Below are 18,227 nucleotides of genomic sequence, written 5' to 3' on the forward strand. Positions count from 1 at the left end.
ACTGTCTGTCTGTCCTCTCTCTCCCTCCCCACTCTCCCTCTCCCTCCCTGTCTATCTTCAATAATTTAATATTTATTTTTGTGGAAGTATGGAGCAATCTATGCTGACATGTTGGGAGTATGCTACTCAACTTGGTCTTACTGGAATTTGACTAGACAGACTAATGTTAAGACTGGCTGTGTTAATTCACATGTGTGATTGTGTCTCCGTCTCTAGCTGTGTGGGATGGACCAGCTGTGGGGAATCGCTCTGAGAGCTCAGTCTGCTGATATCAGCCGCGCTGCGATCCAGTACATCAACTCCTACTACATCAACGGTTAGTTTATCCTTCATATTACTACTGCAACACTGGTAATTACCTTTGTGGATTAAAAAAATAAGTACACTATCCATCCATCTATCCTTCCTACCTACCTACCTGACCTCCATCATTTACACTAAGGTTACAGACCTTTTTTATCAGTTACTTTTGTGTCTTTATTATGCAAACAAAATAATACATTTGAGATCAAAACTATTGAAACTGAAATGGTTTAGAGCAAGTTAAAATGTCTTATATTTTAACTTATCTATGCAATTCCAGAAGTTTTGTTTGCTAATTACATTATTATTATTTTTCTTTGCAAATCTAAAAGTTTGTTTTCGATTCATAAGGTTTTGCTCTCAAACTTATTCTTTTGATTGCATAATAAAGACACGAAAGTATCTCCTTAATATTTTTGCATTTCCATGCAAAAGCAAAGTGACATCACACATTTTTACACTAATCAACAGTAACTACTTTGAATTTCTAAGGGAAAACATCGGTAACACTTTACATTAAGGGTACATTATTTACCTGTTAGTTAAAGCTTCATTAATGCTTAATAAACATTAAATAACCTTTAAAAACTTTGCATTTACAGTAAGTTAATACTCAATAATCATTCACTAACAGTTACTTAATAAACCCTTATTGTAAAGTGTAACTTTAAAAAATCTTTAGAGATTACAGTAAAGTTTAACCACATGCATGTACACGTTATCCAATTATCTCCGCTGTCTGTCTTGTTTTATATTTGTTAACATCTGTAGCTGGTAAAACAGGCCTGGAGAAGGAGCAGGAGTTTATCAGGAAGTGTATGGAGAGTCTGCTGATGGCTTCAGCCAACCTGGAGAAAGACGCTCACTCCAGTCTGACCAGCATCGAGAGGGGGCTGCTCATGCTCAAAACACACCTGGAGGCCTTTCGACGCAGGTACACCAACCAGGAATATGTTTGTGTCTGTTTAAGTCTTGCTTTCAAATCAGTACAGATGCATCTAAAAAAAATGTAATATCAATAAAAAAAAGAAAAGAAAATCTAATTCAAAAGTAAAAAAAATGATATATTCCAGATTCACTACACCTAAAGTGAATTGAATTTAGAATAAACATATTTTTCAGAAGGTTGACATTTCTGTATTATAAATCCTTTTTTTGATTGGTTTTATGAAAAAATAAAATATTTTGAGATACGGGATTTCTTTATTACATGAGCTGTAAGCCCTGATCAACAAAATGAAAGCAAAATAAAGGCCTGAGAGATTTCACTTTGTATAACGAATCCAGAATATATGAACGATTCACTTTTTAATAGACCTTTTCATGATATTCAAATTTTTTTGTTACACCTGTATATTTATATTTATCTGACACATTTTCTCCCCTCTCTGTCCCTGTCAGGTTTGCGTACCACCTGCGTCAGTGGCAGATTGAGGGGACAGGGATCAGCAGCCACCTGAAGGCTCTGAGCGACAAACAGTCTCTGCCGCTCAGGATCGTCTGTCAGCCCGCCGGCCTCCCTGACAAGGTCACACATTTAGACTTGACACAACAAACCAACAGTCTCCACTTAGGAAAAGTTAGTGTGAAACTACAACTGATTTGTAACTAGGGACTATGTCACGAGAACTGATACTGTCGGTACTAGTCGATGCCAAAATTTGGAAAATGTGATGGTACTTTGTAAGGTACTGTAAGTCCCAGGGATGCAATTCTTCCGGGACTAACAGAAGCTGCATATATGCCTACAAGTGTTATAGTCTGACTGTATGTGCTTGTGTTGTTGTTGGGCATCTCTGTCGCCTTAGGCAGCTTCTGATTAGTGAGAATGACTGGTAATGATTTGTAAAACCATTGACACACTACAGTTTAAACGCTGCATTATGGACAGATCCTAAATCTTTGACGTTGAGATTTGCAGAAATTGTTGTTTCAAATTGCGCTTTCAATTTCAAGTTTTAACCTTAATATCCATCGCCTTAATCATTAGATCCAGCCATTGATTATGTTTTGTGTTCTTTGCAGATGACGATAGAGATGTACCCCAGTGACCAGGTAGCAGACCTGAGGGCCGAGGTGACCCACTGGTACGAGAACCTGCAGAAGGAGCAGATGAACCAACAGGCTCAGCTGCAGGAGTTCGGACAGAGCGGACGACAGACGGTCGACTTCCCAGGTCTGCTCCAAAACATCTAGGGCTTTTGTGACTTCCGGTTGGCTGTGAGGAGATGTAGACGTGCATGCCAGAGCTACCCCGTAGTAAACCATTAGTCAACCAGCCAGTGTTTATACAAATATGGATTTGTCGTTTCTAAAAATATACAGCTTTTTATAAGTCTCAAAACTTGCGCATATGAGTTTTGGAACATCAGAAAGTTTCAAGTCGGCTGGTTTTCTAATGCGCGTGTTTTGAGACTTATTTATCGCGATACAAATCCTCCCCTTGTTATTGCTTACTAACAAACACACACTTAAACAGTACATGCACCTTAAAAGTCTTTCAGAGGGGCGCTCTGGTGGCGTAGAGGGTAGAGCGCGTACCATGTGGACTCAGTCCTTGTTGCAGTGTCATCCCCCCTGTCTTTCTGTCTCCCCATTTCAACTGTTTCTCTCCATACTATTAAATAAAGCTTGGAAATGCCTAAAAAATCCTCTTTAAAAAAGAAAAGAAAAAAGTCTTCGAGAGCTTGTGTGTGAAGTGTGTCTCTCTCTGGTTTCCTGCAGGTGGATTGATGGGGCCGGTCAGGATGATTTCCTCCGGTCACGAGCTGACCACAGACTACGACGAGAAGACGCTGCATGAGCTGGGCTTTAAAGACATGCAGGTGGTTAATGTAATTCCTTATGTATGTCGATAGAGAGTCAACTAAGAACACAGAACAGTTTGGTTTCATCTATATAAAAGATAGTTTCATATTGTTTATTTTTCCATAAACAATTTTTATTGAATTTATTTTTTATTTTTTCATATTTAATGGTTCCTTTTAAATCTTGTGAAAATGTGGCCCCAGATTGTGTAAAAACTTATCATTTCTTGCAGTTCTACAGTCACATGTACATGACAGATTAATCATCTTTGCGTAATGTGTGTCTGTCTGTCTGTCCTCTAGATGGTGTTTGTGTCTCTGGGCGCCCCTCGGAGGGAGAGGAAGGGAGAGGGCATCCAGCTACCGGCCTCCTGCTTACCCCCTCCCCAGAAGGAACACATCCCGATGCTACTGCTGCTCCAGGAGCCGCACCTCACCACTCTGTTTGACCTGCTAGAGATGTTAGCCTGCTTCAAGCCGCCAAACCCAAACACTGAGAAGGCCCAGGACATTACTGAGGTGGGTGGGACTGACGGAGGAAAACTCACCCTGTGTTCCAATACCCAAACTTCCATACTATTTATATATACTATACTTATTTTATTATTATTATATTTTTCATTCATACTGCTACTACTATTACTATTTCAACTTTCCTCTGTTGCTGCTGTAACCTGAAAATGTCCCCACTGTGGGACTTATAAAGGATTTTCTTATCTTATTTAGTATGCTAGAAAAAAGATTTAGGATGTGCCAATACAGACATGTCAAATGCAGTATGCCAAAAAATACCAGAATGCCCTACTACATCCAATAGGATTTTGCAGTATGGAAACCAGCAGGCTTTATAGTATCTAGTATAGTAAAAAGGAAAAGTAAGTGATTTGGAACGCAGGGGCAGTGTTTTGATTTTTTTTTTTTTTTTAGACTTGCTTTTACCTAATGTGTTTTATCTTTGTTTATGTAATTTTATTTTATTTTATATTGTTTCTCCCCGTGTTCTGTATTTTAGCTGATATTTGCATGTAATTTCTGCTTGTATTTTTCTTGTATTTGTTGTGAAGCACTTTGTGACGTCTGCTCTTGAAAGGTGCTATACAAATAAAATTATTATTATTATTATTATTAGCTTTATTATGGCACACTTCAAGTATTAGTGTATGTGGAGCGATTCACAAGAACATTTAATAAGCGTTCCTTGTTCCTGCAGAATGCGCGGTGTGAGGAGCTTCACCTCCATGCAGAGAACCTGTCCCGGCGGGTTTGGGAGCTGCTCATGCTGCTTCCTACATGTCCCAAGATGCTGCTGGCCTTCCAGAACATCGCAGACGAAACGGTCAGTGACCACACTTACAACAACAACGATCATTAATAAATGGCAGGGCGTAAGGGTGTAAGGGCAGGGTGTCATACTGTATGGAATGTAAAGCCCACTGATATTGGGCTATACAAATAAAAGAGATTTGATTTGATTTGGCAGATAAATAAACAGAACAACAAACTCTAATGTCTTTCAGATTCAAGGTTTTTTTCTTAATACGAAACTTGGAGGCCATAATCTAACAGGTGTCCAGTGTCATTATTTTTTGACTTGAAAACATTTGTGTTCAAAACCTGGTCCCCTGAACACCACAGCTAAAGATAAATTAATAATTGTAGGTTTTCTTTCTAAACTGGGGCCATGCCGGGGGCATTCGTAATGTGCAATTAAGTGAAATTCTTTGCCAGCACAATACAGACAAAAGCTAAATCATTGCCATAGAATTTAACACGGTTTAAATCTTATTATTTTTCCATAATGAATTGTATTTATCTATCAGACACTGTATGACTGATATGATTTGTCTTTGTTTGTATATGTGTGTGTGTAGAATGGAGACGGTCTGTGCTGGAAGGAGCTGCTGAGGATAAAGAGTCCTCACAAGCTGCTGTACGCTCTGGAGATCATCGAGGCTCTGGGCAAACCAAACCGACGCATCCACAGAGAGTCTACTGTGAGAAATAACACACTTAGTCGATTAGTTACACTAAATTATTGCAAAAAGATCAAATTAGCAGTGAAGAATGATCTACTTAAACGTGTGTGTTTTTGTGTTTCCAGGGCAGCTACAGTGATCTGTATCCAGACTCTGACGACTCTAGTGAGGATCAGATAGAAAACAGCAAAAACACCTGGAGCTGCAAGGTACAACACAATGTATATTCTGTGACAGAAAAACTGTTTTTTATTGGTGGTTAATACAGTCGACTAAAGTAGTAGTTAAAAGTAGAGATTTAATTAAACGTACCACTATTTTTATGTTCTGTACGTTATACTTGGATTCATTATCTTTTTCTTCTTTCAGTTTGTGTCGTCTGGAGGTCTGCAGCTTCTCCTGGAGATCTTCAACTCAGGAATCCTGGAGCCCAAAGACCAGGAGTCCTGGACTGTGGTGAGAGAGACTAGAGCACCTTTCACACTGGCCAAAAAAAAGTGTTCATCAGTTCAAAGAAAATAAACTTCCTTGGGTTAGGGGTTAATTTACAAGTAGTGTTGTGTAAATTGGAAGAGTAGTTTGATTTCTGAATGGACAAGAAATCTACCTGTGCCTAATTAGAAATAATCTCAGCTCCCTGAAACCATGGCTGCAGTTTCTTCAGAACATCGAAACCGTACTTGTACTTCAAATATAAAGTTGAAATTAATTTAATTGGATGGTAAAACGTCTTGTAATGTCTCAGTGTGTGTGGGTGTTTAACTTTATCCCCTCTCCTCTGTAGTGGCTGCTGGACTGCCTTGCCTGCCTGCTGAAGCTGATCTGCCAGTTTGCGGTGGACCCTGCAGACCTGGACCTGGCCTATCATGACGTCTTCTCCTGGTCCGGCCTCGCAGACAGCCAGCGCAAGAGGGCGTGGCCGGGCAAGTCACGCAAGTCAACGGTGGAGCACGGGAAAGGCCTGCACATCCCCAGGCTCACTGAGGTAAATGAGACGACAACAAACAGCTGATATATTGAGGTGAAACAGTAGGTAAGATAGACTCGTTGGGATTTGATCATGAACTGCTCTGTCGGTGTGTTTTCAGGTTTTCCTCAGCCTTGTACAGGGAACCAACCTCATCCAACGCCTGATCAACGTGGCCTACACATACGACAACCTCGCACACAGGTGACAAGGAATAAAAATGTATTCTTCTGGTATTTAAATACCAAACATATCTGGTTTACTTTAGGTGTATTTATATGTTGTCTTTTCATTCAACAGAGTTCTTAAGGCTCAGTCCGACCACAGGTCTCGACACGAAGGTGAGAACTTATTAAAATCATATACATTAACATTGATGATGTTGTTTCCACTCTATGATAAATGATGCATTTAAAAAAAAAAAATTAAATCATGCCTCACTTACAAGTCAATAAAATCATAAAAAACCACCTGATGCAGAAATATAAAACAATCTAAGCTGGTATGTTTAGCAAAGACTTGATTTTTATGTTTCCGTTCCCTCCCCAGTGACTCACTACTCGATGTGGCTGCTGGTGAGCTGGGCTCACTGCTCCTCCACCGTCAAGTCCAGTCTGGCCGACAGCGACCACCTGCACGACTGGCTCAAGAAACTCACTCTGCTGGTGCCTGAGGTGAGACGGTCTGAACATCCACAAGTCGCCTTCAAGTTTATTATAATTTTAACCGAAGTGAACATATCCAAATCCACCTATTAGTACCTCTAAAGCTTACTAATCAACCTATTCAGAGTTTGTGTTTGTTTTTAGATAGAAACCCCTCAAATTTGTTCAAACTTTCCGTAGTGCCTTAACTCATTTTTATCTATACCTTCATTTGATTTTGAACTGGTAAAAATAAAAATATTTTCTCTTGAAAGACTAAACAAACAACAAGTTAAGAAATATATTGTAACAGTGAAACAGTTTAATCAGTATGTTGTCCTGTGTGTTGTCTTTCAGCCGGCGGTGAGGCACGAGGCTTGTAACGGCCTCTACAAACTCTCTCTGTCGGGTCTGGAGGGAGGAGAATCCATCAACAGATCCTTCCTGCTGCTCGCTGCCTCCACGCTGCTCAAGTTCCTGCCTGACGCACAAGCCCTAAAACCTCTGAGGGTGGGTCTCTCACACACACTCACCCACACTTACTCGCCGTGCTCTACCTAAAACACACACACACACACACACACACACACACACACACACACACACACACACACACACACACACACACACACTTGTGACTTACTCACAGTCAGTCAATCAAGTCAGTCAGTCAGTCACACACACTGACTCTCTCACACACACACACGCTCAATCACCTCAAAATGACAATAAGCGAGTCTAGTGCAACCCCTGCTGCTGAGTGTTAAATGTTTTTTGTTTTTTTTAAGATATTTTTTGGGCATTTTTATGCTTTATTGATAGTGCAGAGAGACAGAGTTGAAATGGGGCAAAGAGGGGAGTAACATGCAGAGAACGACCGCTGGCTGGAATCGAAACCGGGTCCGCTGCTGGCCGAGGCCCATGGGAGGGACGCCCTACCAACTGAGCTAAGGGTGCCCCCCTGAGTGTTAAATGTTTTCAGGAGCATGACGGTAGCTTGTGTGTTTTCAGATGGAGGACTATGAGGAGGAGCCTCTGCTGAGGACGGGCTGTAAGGAATACTTCTGGCTGCTCTGCAAACTCATCGACAACATCCACGTTAAAGACGCCAGCCAGGTGGGAACCTTCACAGCACAGCACAAACGGATCATAATTATCTTTAGTATTTTATTTTTAAAATTATTATTTTTTTTTTTACCTATTTGGACTATGTACAAAATACATTTAACTCAAACAATGCGACGATATGTTTTGTACTAGATTTAGCTTTGAGCTAAATTCCACCTGTAGTACCCGGGGAGGTCAACACAAACAACAAACAGACATACCAATCCTCTCTGCTAAAAATGGACCAGCACTGTTTAGACTACACACAGACATATGTACACAAGGGCACACACAGATACACACATTTCATTAAATATTACTTCCAAAGTTATAAGACATGTAGTTGGAGAGCTAAGCTAATGTTAACGAGATGAACATGAGTTGATTTATTAGTGGATTAATTCTAATAGTGTTGATGTGTTGTTTGTATTGAGCTGTTGCTAGCATTGGTCTGTTTGAACTCACAGAAGGTCTCTCCCTCTCTGTCGCTGGCCGGCCCGGTGCAGACCACGCTGCTGGACCTGGACGCTCTCGCCCGACACCTCGCCGACTGCATCCGGAGGTCAGACACTCACACACACTCAATACTGGAGATTTATACACAGGCAATAATAATGATAAGACAAAGATGATGTATTGAACATTAGCAGGTCTTTAGAAAAAATGTTTTTATTGTATATTGTCTTGTTTTTAGGAGGTTTTTGCTTCTTATTCTTCTTGTGTAGTTCAGACTATGAAACATGGTTTATGTTTTTTGTAGTTCCCTACTAATCACTACACTTTAAAAGAAAAGAAAAAACATAAAGCCAGCATCAACATCTTTATTTCATTTTTACAACATATTAGTGCCAAAAGTTTTTATAGAACTGATTGTAGGTACATCCTTTTTTTAAATTTTATAAATCTCTACAGGTTTTAAAAATACATTTTCATCAAGTTTTTTATGAAGAAAATGTTTCATAAATTAGACAATTAACAACATATGAACAAATCCTTCTGTAATAAGCCATGTTCTTCATAAGTTTTAACCCTTACCTCCCTGTGTCCCCCTCTCTTCCAGTCGTGAGATCCTGGACCAGCAGGATGGTATGATAGAGGACGATGGCCTCACCGGTCTCCTGCGTCTGGCCACCAGCGTCCTCAAACACAAGCCGCCCTTTAAGTTCAGCCGCGAGGGCCAGGAGTTCCTCCGGGACGTCCACAACCTGCTCTTCCTCCTGCCCAGCCTGGCAGACCGCGCTCAGCCCAAATGCAAGTCCCACGCCGCCCGGGCAGCCGCCTACGATCTACTGGTGGAGACTGTGAAGGGATCTGTGGAGAACTACAGGCTGCTGCACAACTGGGTCATGTCCCAACACATGCAGAGTGAGTGGGGTGGATACTAGACTGTTTTTTAATTGGTCGGTTTGTTGCTAGGTAGTAGGGATGTCCATGGTTAACTGGTTAACCGTTAACCGTTAAGAATATCTTTAACCGGTTAATACTAAAGGTTAAACGGTTAAAAAAAATTAAATCATCTTAATTTCTCTGAAATCCGGACTCTTATTTTGATATTGCTGAACCGGATGTAAAAATGCCAACTGTCGGTAAAGAATGAATGATGGTAGGCTACCCATCCCCTAAGCCTGTGTGTGTGTAAATGTCCCTTTTCAGTCACTTATTGCACTTTCTGCTCCTACATTCGCATACTAGACCTCTTCTTCTCACAACAGACAAAGGTGCTGTGTCAAAATGTAGGCATTTAAGTTGGCTACTGGTCCCTGCATTGTTTTTAAATTAATATGCTGGTCCAAAAAAAGGTCGGGAGCCCTGCTATAATGCTTCATGTATTTCACTATAAATAGGCTACATTAAATCTTAACGGTTAACCGGTTAATAACCGTTAATTCTGGTGGTTAACCGGTTAAAGAAAAAATTCTAAATGGCCATCCCTACTAGGTAGATTAGAATTGTCTGAGGATACTGAAAGATAGCGGCACACAAAAACAGACAATTATTCAGAGGATTCTAACGTATTTTGTCTTATGCTCTTTAACATATACAAAGTCTGAAAGTATTCATAACTATTGTAGGACGGCAAATCGCTGACAAAAATGGGGATTTTGAACTAAATGAAAAATGTAGTTGCCCATTGATCAGATATAAAGTAACATATTCATGTGCAGAGGTTATTCTGTCGACCTGATGATGAATTTGAGCCAAATATTAATGTGAAAAGGCTTATTTTATATATAGATTTGACATCTTATTTTTATAGTAAGAGTAAGAAAGAGAACTAGTAAGAAACGTGTTGCAAGCTACACTCTGTGTCAGAAGTCCTCAGGGACGATGATCTGACTCAATTTGAGTTTTGCTAAAGTGAAACCAGTTTGTTTCTGTGAGACATTGTCCCTCCTATGGGATTAATGCTGGACAGACTGGGACAGTTTATACAGCAGATGAACTATACAGTAAATGTGCTTCATGCTTAATGACAACAATGAGCTAAATATATTGATTGTTGGTTTTCTGGAAATACCACAAGGTTAAAATTGCAACCAGGTAATCTAGAAAGGCCATGCAATACAAAAACAAAACAAAAAAACTTCATTATTATATATCATTGTTCCTCAGCCTCTCACGCGCCTTATAAGTGGGACTACTGGCCCCATGACGACGTGCGGGCCGAGTGTCGCTTCGTGGGTCTGACTAACCTGGGAGCCACGTGTTACCTGGCCTCCACCATCCAGCAGCTTTACATGATCCCAGAGGCCAGACAGGCCGTATTCACTGCCAAGGTAAGCAAGCGCCTGCAAGACCAAGAAATGGGCTGAAACATCATTAAAAATCACAACAGGGTAGATTCTAATGTGTGTTTTTTTGTGTGTGTGTGTTTAGTACGCTGAGGATATCAAACACAAAACCACACTACTGGAGCTGCAGAAGATGTTCACATATCTAATGGTGAGTTTAAATTTATATTTCACTTTGTGTGTTGACAATAACATAACAGATAAAAGGTCAGTTAATAAAAGCAACCATAAGTGTGAATAAATACTTTAGATGTTAGACATTTATACATTAAAACCTCAATTATTATATGTTAGTTTAATGTTAATACTCATATCAAGGGGAAGCAAAGCAACATTTGCTATACAGTGGAGTTTTTTTCAATAGAAAATATTTCCTAAGGCAATAAGTAATCATGTTACATACTCATTTATTATTATTCAAACACATGTCCTCCTCTTCCTCTGTCTGTTTGTCTGATGTAATATTGAGCTGTATTAACAAACTGATTGGATTATGTCCATCCAGGAGAGTGAGAGAAAGGCGTACAACCCGCGTCCCTTCTGTAAGACCTACACGATGGACAAACAGCCTCTGAACACCGGGGAGCAGAAGGACATGACCGAGTTCTTCACCGACCTCATCACCAAGATAGAGGAGATGTCCCAGGAGCTGGTAACTAGACACACACTATAACATCTCCTCAGTAACAGCTTGATTAACAGTTCAAGATATTGACAAGTCAAATTTGAATAAAAACAAGTGAACAAAGTGTCTTATTTGTCTGTTTCTCACAGAAAAACACAGTGAAGACTCTGTTTGGAGGCGTCATCACCAACAACGTCGTCTCTCTGGTGAGTTTGAGGAAATTGATCTGAGTTTTTTAGTTTATTTTTTATCTCAAATATTCTGAGAGGGGAAATAGTATACCAAGTGGTGAGTTTTTAAATTTATTTTCTTTACGTTTGCTCTCTCTGTCTTTCAGGACTGTGACCACGTCAGTCAGACTGCTGAAGAGTTTTACACCGTCAGATGTCAAGTGGCCGATATGAAGAACATCTATGTGAGTATGAAAAACACATCAGCATCAGCCGTTTCACTTGTAGTGGAGTTATCTTGCTAAAAAGTCCTTTAACTCAAACAAAGGCTCTGCAAAACAATTCTCAACAGAAAATATTGTGCACTCAGTTTCTCAACAGTTCTTTCTGATGTCAACTCTTTTGTTCAGGAATCTCTGGATGAAGTGACGATCAAAGACACTCTGGAGGGCGACAACATGTACACCTGCTCCCAGTGCGGCAAGAAGGTCCGCGCAGAGAAAAGGTCAGAATCAAGCTAAATACATGATGATAAGTTAAACAGGGTTCCTACAGATACTTAAAACGTCTTAAGATTATCTGAAAATAATATGGCCTTAGTTGGTTTTTATATGTTTTAAATCAATCTTTTAAAAGTCTTTAAACACAATTTAGGAATTCCTCAATATGGCATTATTGATATTTTTTTATTTTTTGTTTGTATTTTAGTTGTTTTGAATGAAAAAAAAAACATATTTGTATGAGATACATCTTCGTACTTTTCAATTAGACTAAAGAAGTCATGTGTAATGCTAAATTGTCAATAACTCTGTTAATTGTCATTTTTATATAGAGTTTTCAGTTTCTGTAAAATGTATCTTTAATATAATTCTGAGTGTCTTTAAAAAAAAAACTAATCTTCAAAGTCTTAAGCTAACTTGTCTTAAGCTGTAGTAACCCTTCTAGAAATCCTTTATCCGGATACATTTCTATCTATTTCCGCCCTGATCTTTCTCTAATCTCACTCCACCCTTTCATCTCTCCTCCCTCAGAGCGTGTTTCAAGAAGCTTCCTCGGATCCTGAGTTTCAACACCATGAGATACACGTTCAACATGGTGACCATGATGAAGGAAAAGGTCAACACCCACTTCTCCTTCCCGCTGCGCCTCGACATGACGCCCTACACAGAGGACTTCCTCATGGGGAAGGGAGAACGCAAAGAGGGTTCGTACAAACAACACTAAACAATGGGCCTTTTTCACCAACGTTATTGAGAGGAAAATTCTTACAATCTTCTTAGAAGCAAGGGAGATTCTGGCATTCATCATCTTGCTAGGAAGAATTTCTACAAACACTAAATTGAACGCTTTAAAATTTCTTTGCAAAATTATTGAATCTGGTGTAGGTTTCTCGTAGGGACCCTTCTAAGTTCAAACTTACGAAAAGTATTGTGTACATATAATATTCGTGAATGAGGGCCAAAGAGTTCACTTTGTTTTGGTTATGCCATAATGGAAAATGCCAGTACATTTTTTTCTGTTGGATCTATTTGAATTAGTTTCTGAGCGTTGTCTCCTTACGTATTTGCAGGTTTTCGGGAAGAAGGCGAGTCGAAGGTAACTGAGAGCTACGAGTATGACCTCATCGGTGTGACTGTGCACACGGGCACGGCGGACGGCGGCCATTACTACAGCTTTATCAGAGACATCGTCAACCCACACGCCTACAAGAACAACAAGTGGTGAGGGGCCTGAGTTAACACTATAACTCATTCACCATTAATGTTATTTTATTATACTAGTTTTTACGGATCGCTACAACTTGGTATTACTTAAAGGATATTATCACACAGAAATCAGTGATTTAAAGTGTCAGATTCAGGTTGGTTAAATATGTTGCTGGAGTTAAAAACAAAACTTTAAAAAACGTTCCTTGCAGGTACCTGTTTAACGATGCGGAAGTGAAGCCCTTTGACTCGGCGCAGCTCGCCTCTGAGTGCTTCGGCGGAGAAATGACGGTACGATGGTGCAGTCAAATAATACAACATTTTAAAAAATGTATTCATCACTTTGCATTTTACTGACACATTCTTTATATTTCAGACTAAAACCTACGACTCCGTCACAGACAAGTTTATGGATTTCTCTTTTGAGAAGGTAAAGGCTATTTCTAGGCTATTTATTATTCATCTATTTATTTAATCAATCTTATTCTGTTTTTCAGTATCTAATAATAAAGTTTTGCTTGACCGTTGCAGACACACAGTGCCTACATGCTCTTCTACAAGAGAGTCGAGCTGGAGGAGGAGAACGGGAAGGACTTTAGTTTTGACGTCTCTCCTGATCTGCTGGAGGTAATTCATTCACTACTTTATTTTTATTTAAATCATTAAAAAACTAATTTTATATATTACATTTACATTTTAAATCCTAAATCTACATGTCTGTGTCTCTTTTCTAGTGGATTTGGCACGACAACATGCAGTTTCTCCAGGATAAGAATATATTTGAACACACTTATTTTGGGTGAGTATCACATTTGTCCCACAAGTTATTTCCACAGTATGAACTAATGAACCCACGTCTGTCTTTTATTATCTATACTAAGCCTTTAATGGTTGTTTATACTTTTTATTTCTTCCAGTTTCATGTGGCATCTCTGCAGCAGCATCCCCAGCACCTTACCAGACCCCAAGGCCGTCTCCCTCATGACTGCTAAGGTCAGAAATAACATACAATTCTACTTGAAATTAACATCTTCCCAACAATTAAAGGCAGTTTAGCATTTGATTTTTTTATTTCACAATTAAACATGGATATGGAAATGAACCCCATATAGAAAAATAAATAAAAAATAAACTTTTGATAAAGTACTTAAAAAGAATTATTTTTTAAATTTATTAATCACAACAATATATATTTTATAGTGTAAAAAACATAGTTCTAGTGCTTCTGTGTTCCCCTACATCACATAAAAGTTCATAACTTTACTGTAAATGTTCTTGTCTTTGCAGCTCAGCACATCGTTTGTCCTCGAGACGTTCATTCACTCCAAGGAAAAGGTAAAACACTCTCACATTACCGTAGGACGTTTAATTTAAATAAAAAAAATTAATTTTAATTTTAACTGGACTAACGTGTCTCCTTCCTACTCTCTGACCTCCAGCCCACCATGCTGCAGTGGATCGAACTCCTGACCAAACAGTTTAACAACAGCCAGGCCGCCTGCGAGGTTTGAAAACAGCATTGACATAATTATTAATTATTATTTATATCAGTGCTGTAGGTTTTTAATGTTAAATGTATGGAAGCCCATTAGCTCCAATGTGATGTAAAAAAAATCCTGTAAATTACTATTCTGAGATACTCAATCAAAATATGAAAAACTGTTCTCAAAATATTGATGACTCGGTATTTAGTCAAATATTGATGACTCGGTATCCAAATATAATGATTTAGTCACAACTTAATGACTATAACTGAACTATAACTTTAAAAAAAAAAAATGATTGCCAAAGCGGGTGAATATCTTTCAAAAATAATGACTCATCTCAAATGATTGACTAAGTGTCCCTTATATCGAGAAAGTTTCTTCCATAATACTCTGTTTCTATTGATATTATCAAAGAAAACATATCTAAAACAGATACTCCTTTGTTTTTAATAATCACTGTTAAAACTTGTTTTCTTGCGTTTCAGTGGTTTTTGGATCGAATGGCCGACGACAACTGGTGGCCGATGCAGATCCTAATCAAATGCCCCAATCAGATCGTCAGACAAGTGAGTTTTTATCTGATATAACTTCACTGCAACCTCATTTTTCTTTCATCTGTCCTTCAACCTGTAATGTTATAAAATGGTTGAAATGAAGTAATTCAATGATTATGTTTTTACTGATTACTCCTTTTCGGACATGTTAAATTTAATACATATCTTGTTGGGGTTTGTATCTATTTTTCTGGGTTCATTTGCTTTGTCTTGGTTAACTATTCACAAAAGACAATTATTTATTTATTTTATCTTTGTATTTTCTTTTATTTCCGTTCTCACACGTTTTAAATAAAACTAACTAAGTTTTATTTTCATATGTTCTCAAACCCACTCCTGCCTTTCTCCCCCAGATGTTCCAGAGGTTGTGTATTCACGTCATCCAGCGGCTGCGTCCGGTTCACGCTCACCTCTACCTGCAGCCCGGCATGGAGGATGGGTACGTAGATTTAAACTTGAAAAATATCCCATGCCATTAATTTTTTCAATTAATCGCAAGGTTAATTATTGGCAATCATGCAATTAATAACAATTAAATATTTTTTATCTATTTACAGTGCTAGTTTATTTATAAACAACTTAATTTAGAAATTATTCAGCACCAAATATAACTTGATGATGATTGTAAAGTCAGTGTAATGAGCCATTGAAAAGTTTGCAGCACAAAGCGACAGTGTTGTGTCTGTGTAATTAGATGGCGACAGAAATCCCAACAGGAGCCGCGTGTCACTCGGAGTCTTTCACTCTGGACTCAGAGAAAGAAATGTGGCTCCACATCACGTTTAAAAAAAATATATAAAATAAGTTCCAGGCATCAGTTTATTGAAATGTGTTGGACTGAGTCAAAGGCCAAGTGAAAAACTATTGCATAAACCACCTGTATATCATGTTCAGTTTTCAGTTTCCGGAAGAATTAAAGGACGTTATGTATCAGCAGGATTTTAGTTTTAATGCACCACATATCGGGAACAAACTCCCACAAAGCTTGAGGTCCGCTGCAACTCTCAGCTATTTGAATCAAAGCTGAAGACTTTCTGTTTGCCTTCTAACCTGTTACTTTTTACTTGCTAGTTTTTATTATCTTTTGAAAGCAATTTATTTTTATTATTAGATTTCTCATGTATTATTTTTATTATTTATTTTAAAATGTTATGGCATTTTAAAGTTAAAATACATAGTAAAATTAACAAAACAAATAAACAACAGAGACAAAAAAATAAATGGAAAAATTTAATTAAGATTAAAAATCAATAATATATATACACAGATAAAAAAATATATAAAATAATTGTAACGATAATAATAAAATAAAATAAAATGTAATTACTTGTAATGCCCTTATAAAGCACTTTGAATTGCCTTGTGTCTGGATTGCGCTATATAACTAAACTTCCCTTTCCCCTCTTTCTCCTTGTTTCAGCTCTGATGACATGGACGGTCCAGTTGAAGACATCGGCAGTCGATCGTGCGTCACTCGCTTCGTGAAGACGCTTCTCTCCATCATGGAACACGGAGTGAAGCCGCACAGCAAACACCTGACGGAATACTTTGCCTTTCTCTACGAGTTCGCCAAGATGGGGGAGGAAGAGGTCCGTCGCACCTTTTATACATACTTTTACATTTTTATTAAAAAAAATAATCATTTGCTTGGTTTTTTTGTGGAAAATAGGCTAAATGTAGTAATAATAATAATAGCAGAATCAACTTAGTTGATTATTTCTAATTGCTTTGTGAATCTTTTTACAACAATGATTTTTCAAGTTAAATAATTTGTCTCATTTTGTGTCTACAGAGTCAGTTCTTGTTGTCACTACAAGCAATTTCCATCATGGTGCATTTCTACATGGGAACTAAAGGCCCTGAAAATGTAAGTTTTCATTGCTCTTCTTTTATTATATGCACCACTTTTTGACACCTTTTTTTCTGTTTATGAAAAGTGCCATATAAAAAAAGTTTTTTTTTGATTGATAGGTGATATGTAGGTAATGTGATTTATAAGAAAGGACAGAGTTAATAAAACATGGTTGTCCCCTCTCAGCCTCAGGTGGAGGTGCTGTCGGAGGAGGAGGGAGAAGAGGAGGACGAGGAGGAAGACATTTTGTCTCTGGCGGAAGAGAAGTATCGACCGGCCGCTCTGGAGAAGATGATCGCCCTCATCGCGCTGCTGGTGGAGCAGTCTCGCTCCGAGAGGTATGACTACAGGATAGATATTTATGTGTTTTATATCCATAATATAACAGTAGATAACATTCTGTTTTAAGATAGTGTGTAAAGGAAAAGGGTGTTTTTCAGAACAGACTTGGTAGAAATGGGATATAATATTCATAAGTATTTTGTAATTAGTGTATTATCGCTTGAAAATATATATTTTTTATTTTATATAACCTTAGAATGAGCCATTATTACATATATAGGTCGTGTGCCATGTTGCACCACTGTGTTTCTTCAGTAGCATAGAACGGACAAACTTAACGTCCTTATGCAGTTGTTGGAAGACAAAGAATAAGTACTATAGAATAAATAACTAAATACTCTAATAATCTTCACCTCATCACTTGATATTGTGGAAAGACTTAAGGCAGCGGTGGATGATTTTATCTTTAGCGACTAGCTTCTTGTCCTTTTAATGCCAATTATCCGAAAAGGGAGGGGTTAGCAAGGGAGCCTTGCAATTTAGAATTTCCCCGCTAGGTGCCTCTAAATACACTACTATTACATACCTCACCTTTTGAATCTAGAAGTATTGAGGATTCATCTTAAACTCTCTGTTTCCCTGCAGACATCTGACTCTGTCCCAGAGCGACATGGCGGCGCTGACGGGAGGGAAAGGTTTCCCGTTCCTCTTCCAGCACATCAGAGACGGAATCAACATCAGACAAACCTGCAACCTCATCTTCAGCCTCTGTCGCTATAACAACCGCCTGGCCGAGCACGTAGGTTAAGCACATACACACAGAAAATTAACATGATGGTAACAATTTCACTAGGATATAAAGAATGTTTTCCTGTTGAATTTTATTGTATGCAAGTACTTTTTTTATTTTTTTTATTTTTTTTTTTTAGTAAAAATATTTTGATATAATATTGAA

General features: G+C 38.4%; 1 protein-coding gene across 8 annotated transcripts in view; it reads left to right on the top strand.

Moving 5' to 3' along the window:
- usp34 (ubiquitin specific peptidase 34) overlaps positions 1-18,227 on the top strand; it is a 56,379-nt gene that overhangs the window by 28,556 nt on the left and 9,596 nt on the right. For 2 of the 8 annotated variants that reach the window (XM_080029605.1, XM_080029606.1), the window contains exons 24-62: positions 217-316; positions 1,075-1,237; positions 1,705-1,882; positions 2,329-2,479; positions 3,028-3,128; positions 3,414-3,629; positions 4,321-4,446; positions 4,982-5,104; positions 5,212-5,295; positions 5,456-5,542; positions 5,871-6,071; positions 6,175-6,257; positions 6,354-6,394; positions 6,603-6,727; positions 7,055-7,207; positions 7,709-7,813; positions 8,272-8,366; positions 8,865-9,169; positions 10,418-10,581; positions 10,682-10,747; positions 11,102-11,248; positions 11,371-11,427; positions 11,559-11,636; positions 11,802-11,896; positions 12,423-12,595; positions 12,962-13,112; positions 13,310-13,388; positions 13,474-13,527; positions 13,629-13,724; positions 13,832-13,896; positions 14,015-14,090; positions 14,385-14,432; positions 14,537-14,602; positions 15,070-15,150; positions 15,492-15,577; positions 16,559-16,727; positions 16,931-17,005; positions 17,177-17,328; positions 17,918-18,071. In XM_080029605.1, the coding sequence (XP_079885731.1) occupies positions 217-316; positions 1,075-1,237; positions 1,705-1,882; positions 2,329-2,479; positions 3,028-3,128; positions 3,414-3,629; positions 4,321-4,446; positions 4,982-5,104; positions 5,212-5,295; positions 5,456-5,542; positions 5,871-6,071; positions 6,175-6,257; positions 6,354-6,394; positions 6,603-6,727; positions 7,055-7,207; positions 7,709-7,813; positions 8,272-8,366; positions 8,865-9,169; positions 10,418-10,581; positions 10,682-10,747; positions 11,102-11,248; positions 11,371-11,427; positions 11,559-11,636; positions 11,802-11,896; positions 12,423-12,595; positions 12,962-13,112; positions 13,310-13,388; positions 13,474-13,527; positions 13,629-13,724; positions 13,832-13,896; positions 14,015-14,090; positions 14,385-14,432; positions 14,537-14,602; positions 15,070-15,150; positions 15,492-15,577; positions 16,559-16,727; positions 16,931-17,005; positions 17,177-17,328; positions 17,918-18,071 (4,569 nt within the window). The remainder of the gene's footprint in view (positions 1-216; positions 317-1,074; positions 1,238-1,704; positions 1,883-2,328; positions 2,480-3,027; positions 3,129-3,413; positions 3,630-4,320; positions 4,447-4,981; positions 5,105-5,211; positions 5,296-5,455; positions 5,543-5,870; positions 6,072-6,174; positions 6,258-6,353; positions 6,395-6,602; positions 6,728-7,054; positions 7,208-7,708; positions 7,814-8,271; positions 8,367-8,864; positions 9,170-10,417; positions 10,582-10,681; positions 10,748-11,101; positions 11,249-11,370; positions 11,428-11,558; positions 11,637-11,801; positions 11,897-12,422; positions 12,596-12,961; positions 13,113-13,309; positions 13,389-13,473; positions 13,528-13,628; positions 13,725-13,831; positions 13,897-14,014; positions 14,091-14,384; positions 14,433-14,536; positions 14,603-15,069; positions 15,151-15,491; positions 15,578-16,558; positions 16,728-16,930; positions 17,006-17,176; positions 17,329-17,917; positions 18,072-18,227) is intronic. The other 6 variants (XM_080029608.1, XM_080029612.1, XM_080029609.1 and 3 more) reach the window with 4 other exon arrangements.

The sequence above is a fragment of the Ammodytes marinus genome (assembly GCF_949987685.1).
Source record: "Ammodytes marinus genome assembly, chromosome: 6".
Taxonomy (NCBI): domain Eukaryota; kingdom Metazoa; phylum Chordata; class Actinopteri; order Uranoscopiformes; family Ammodytidae; genus Ammodytes; species Ammodytes marinus.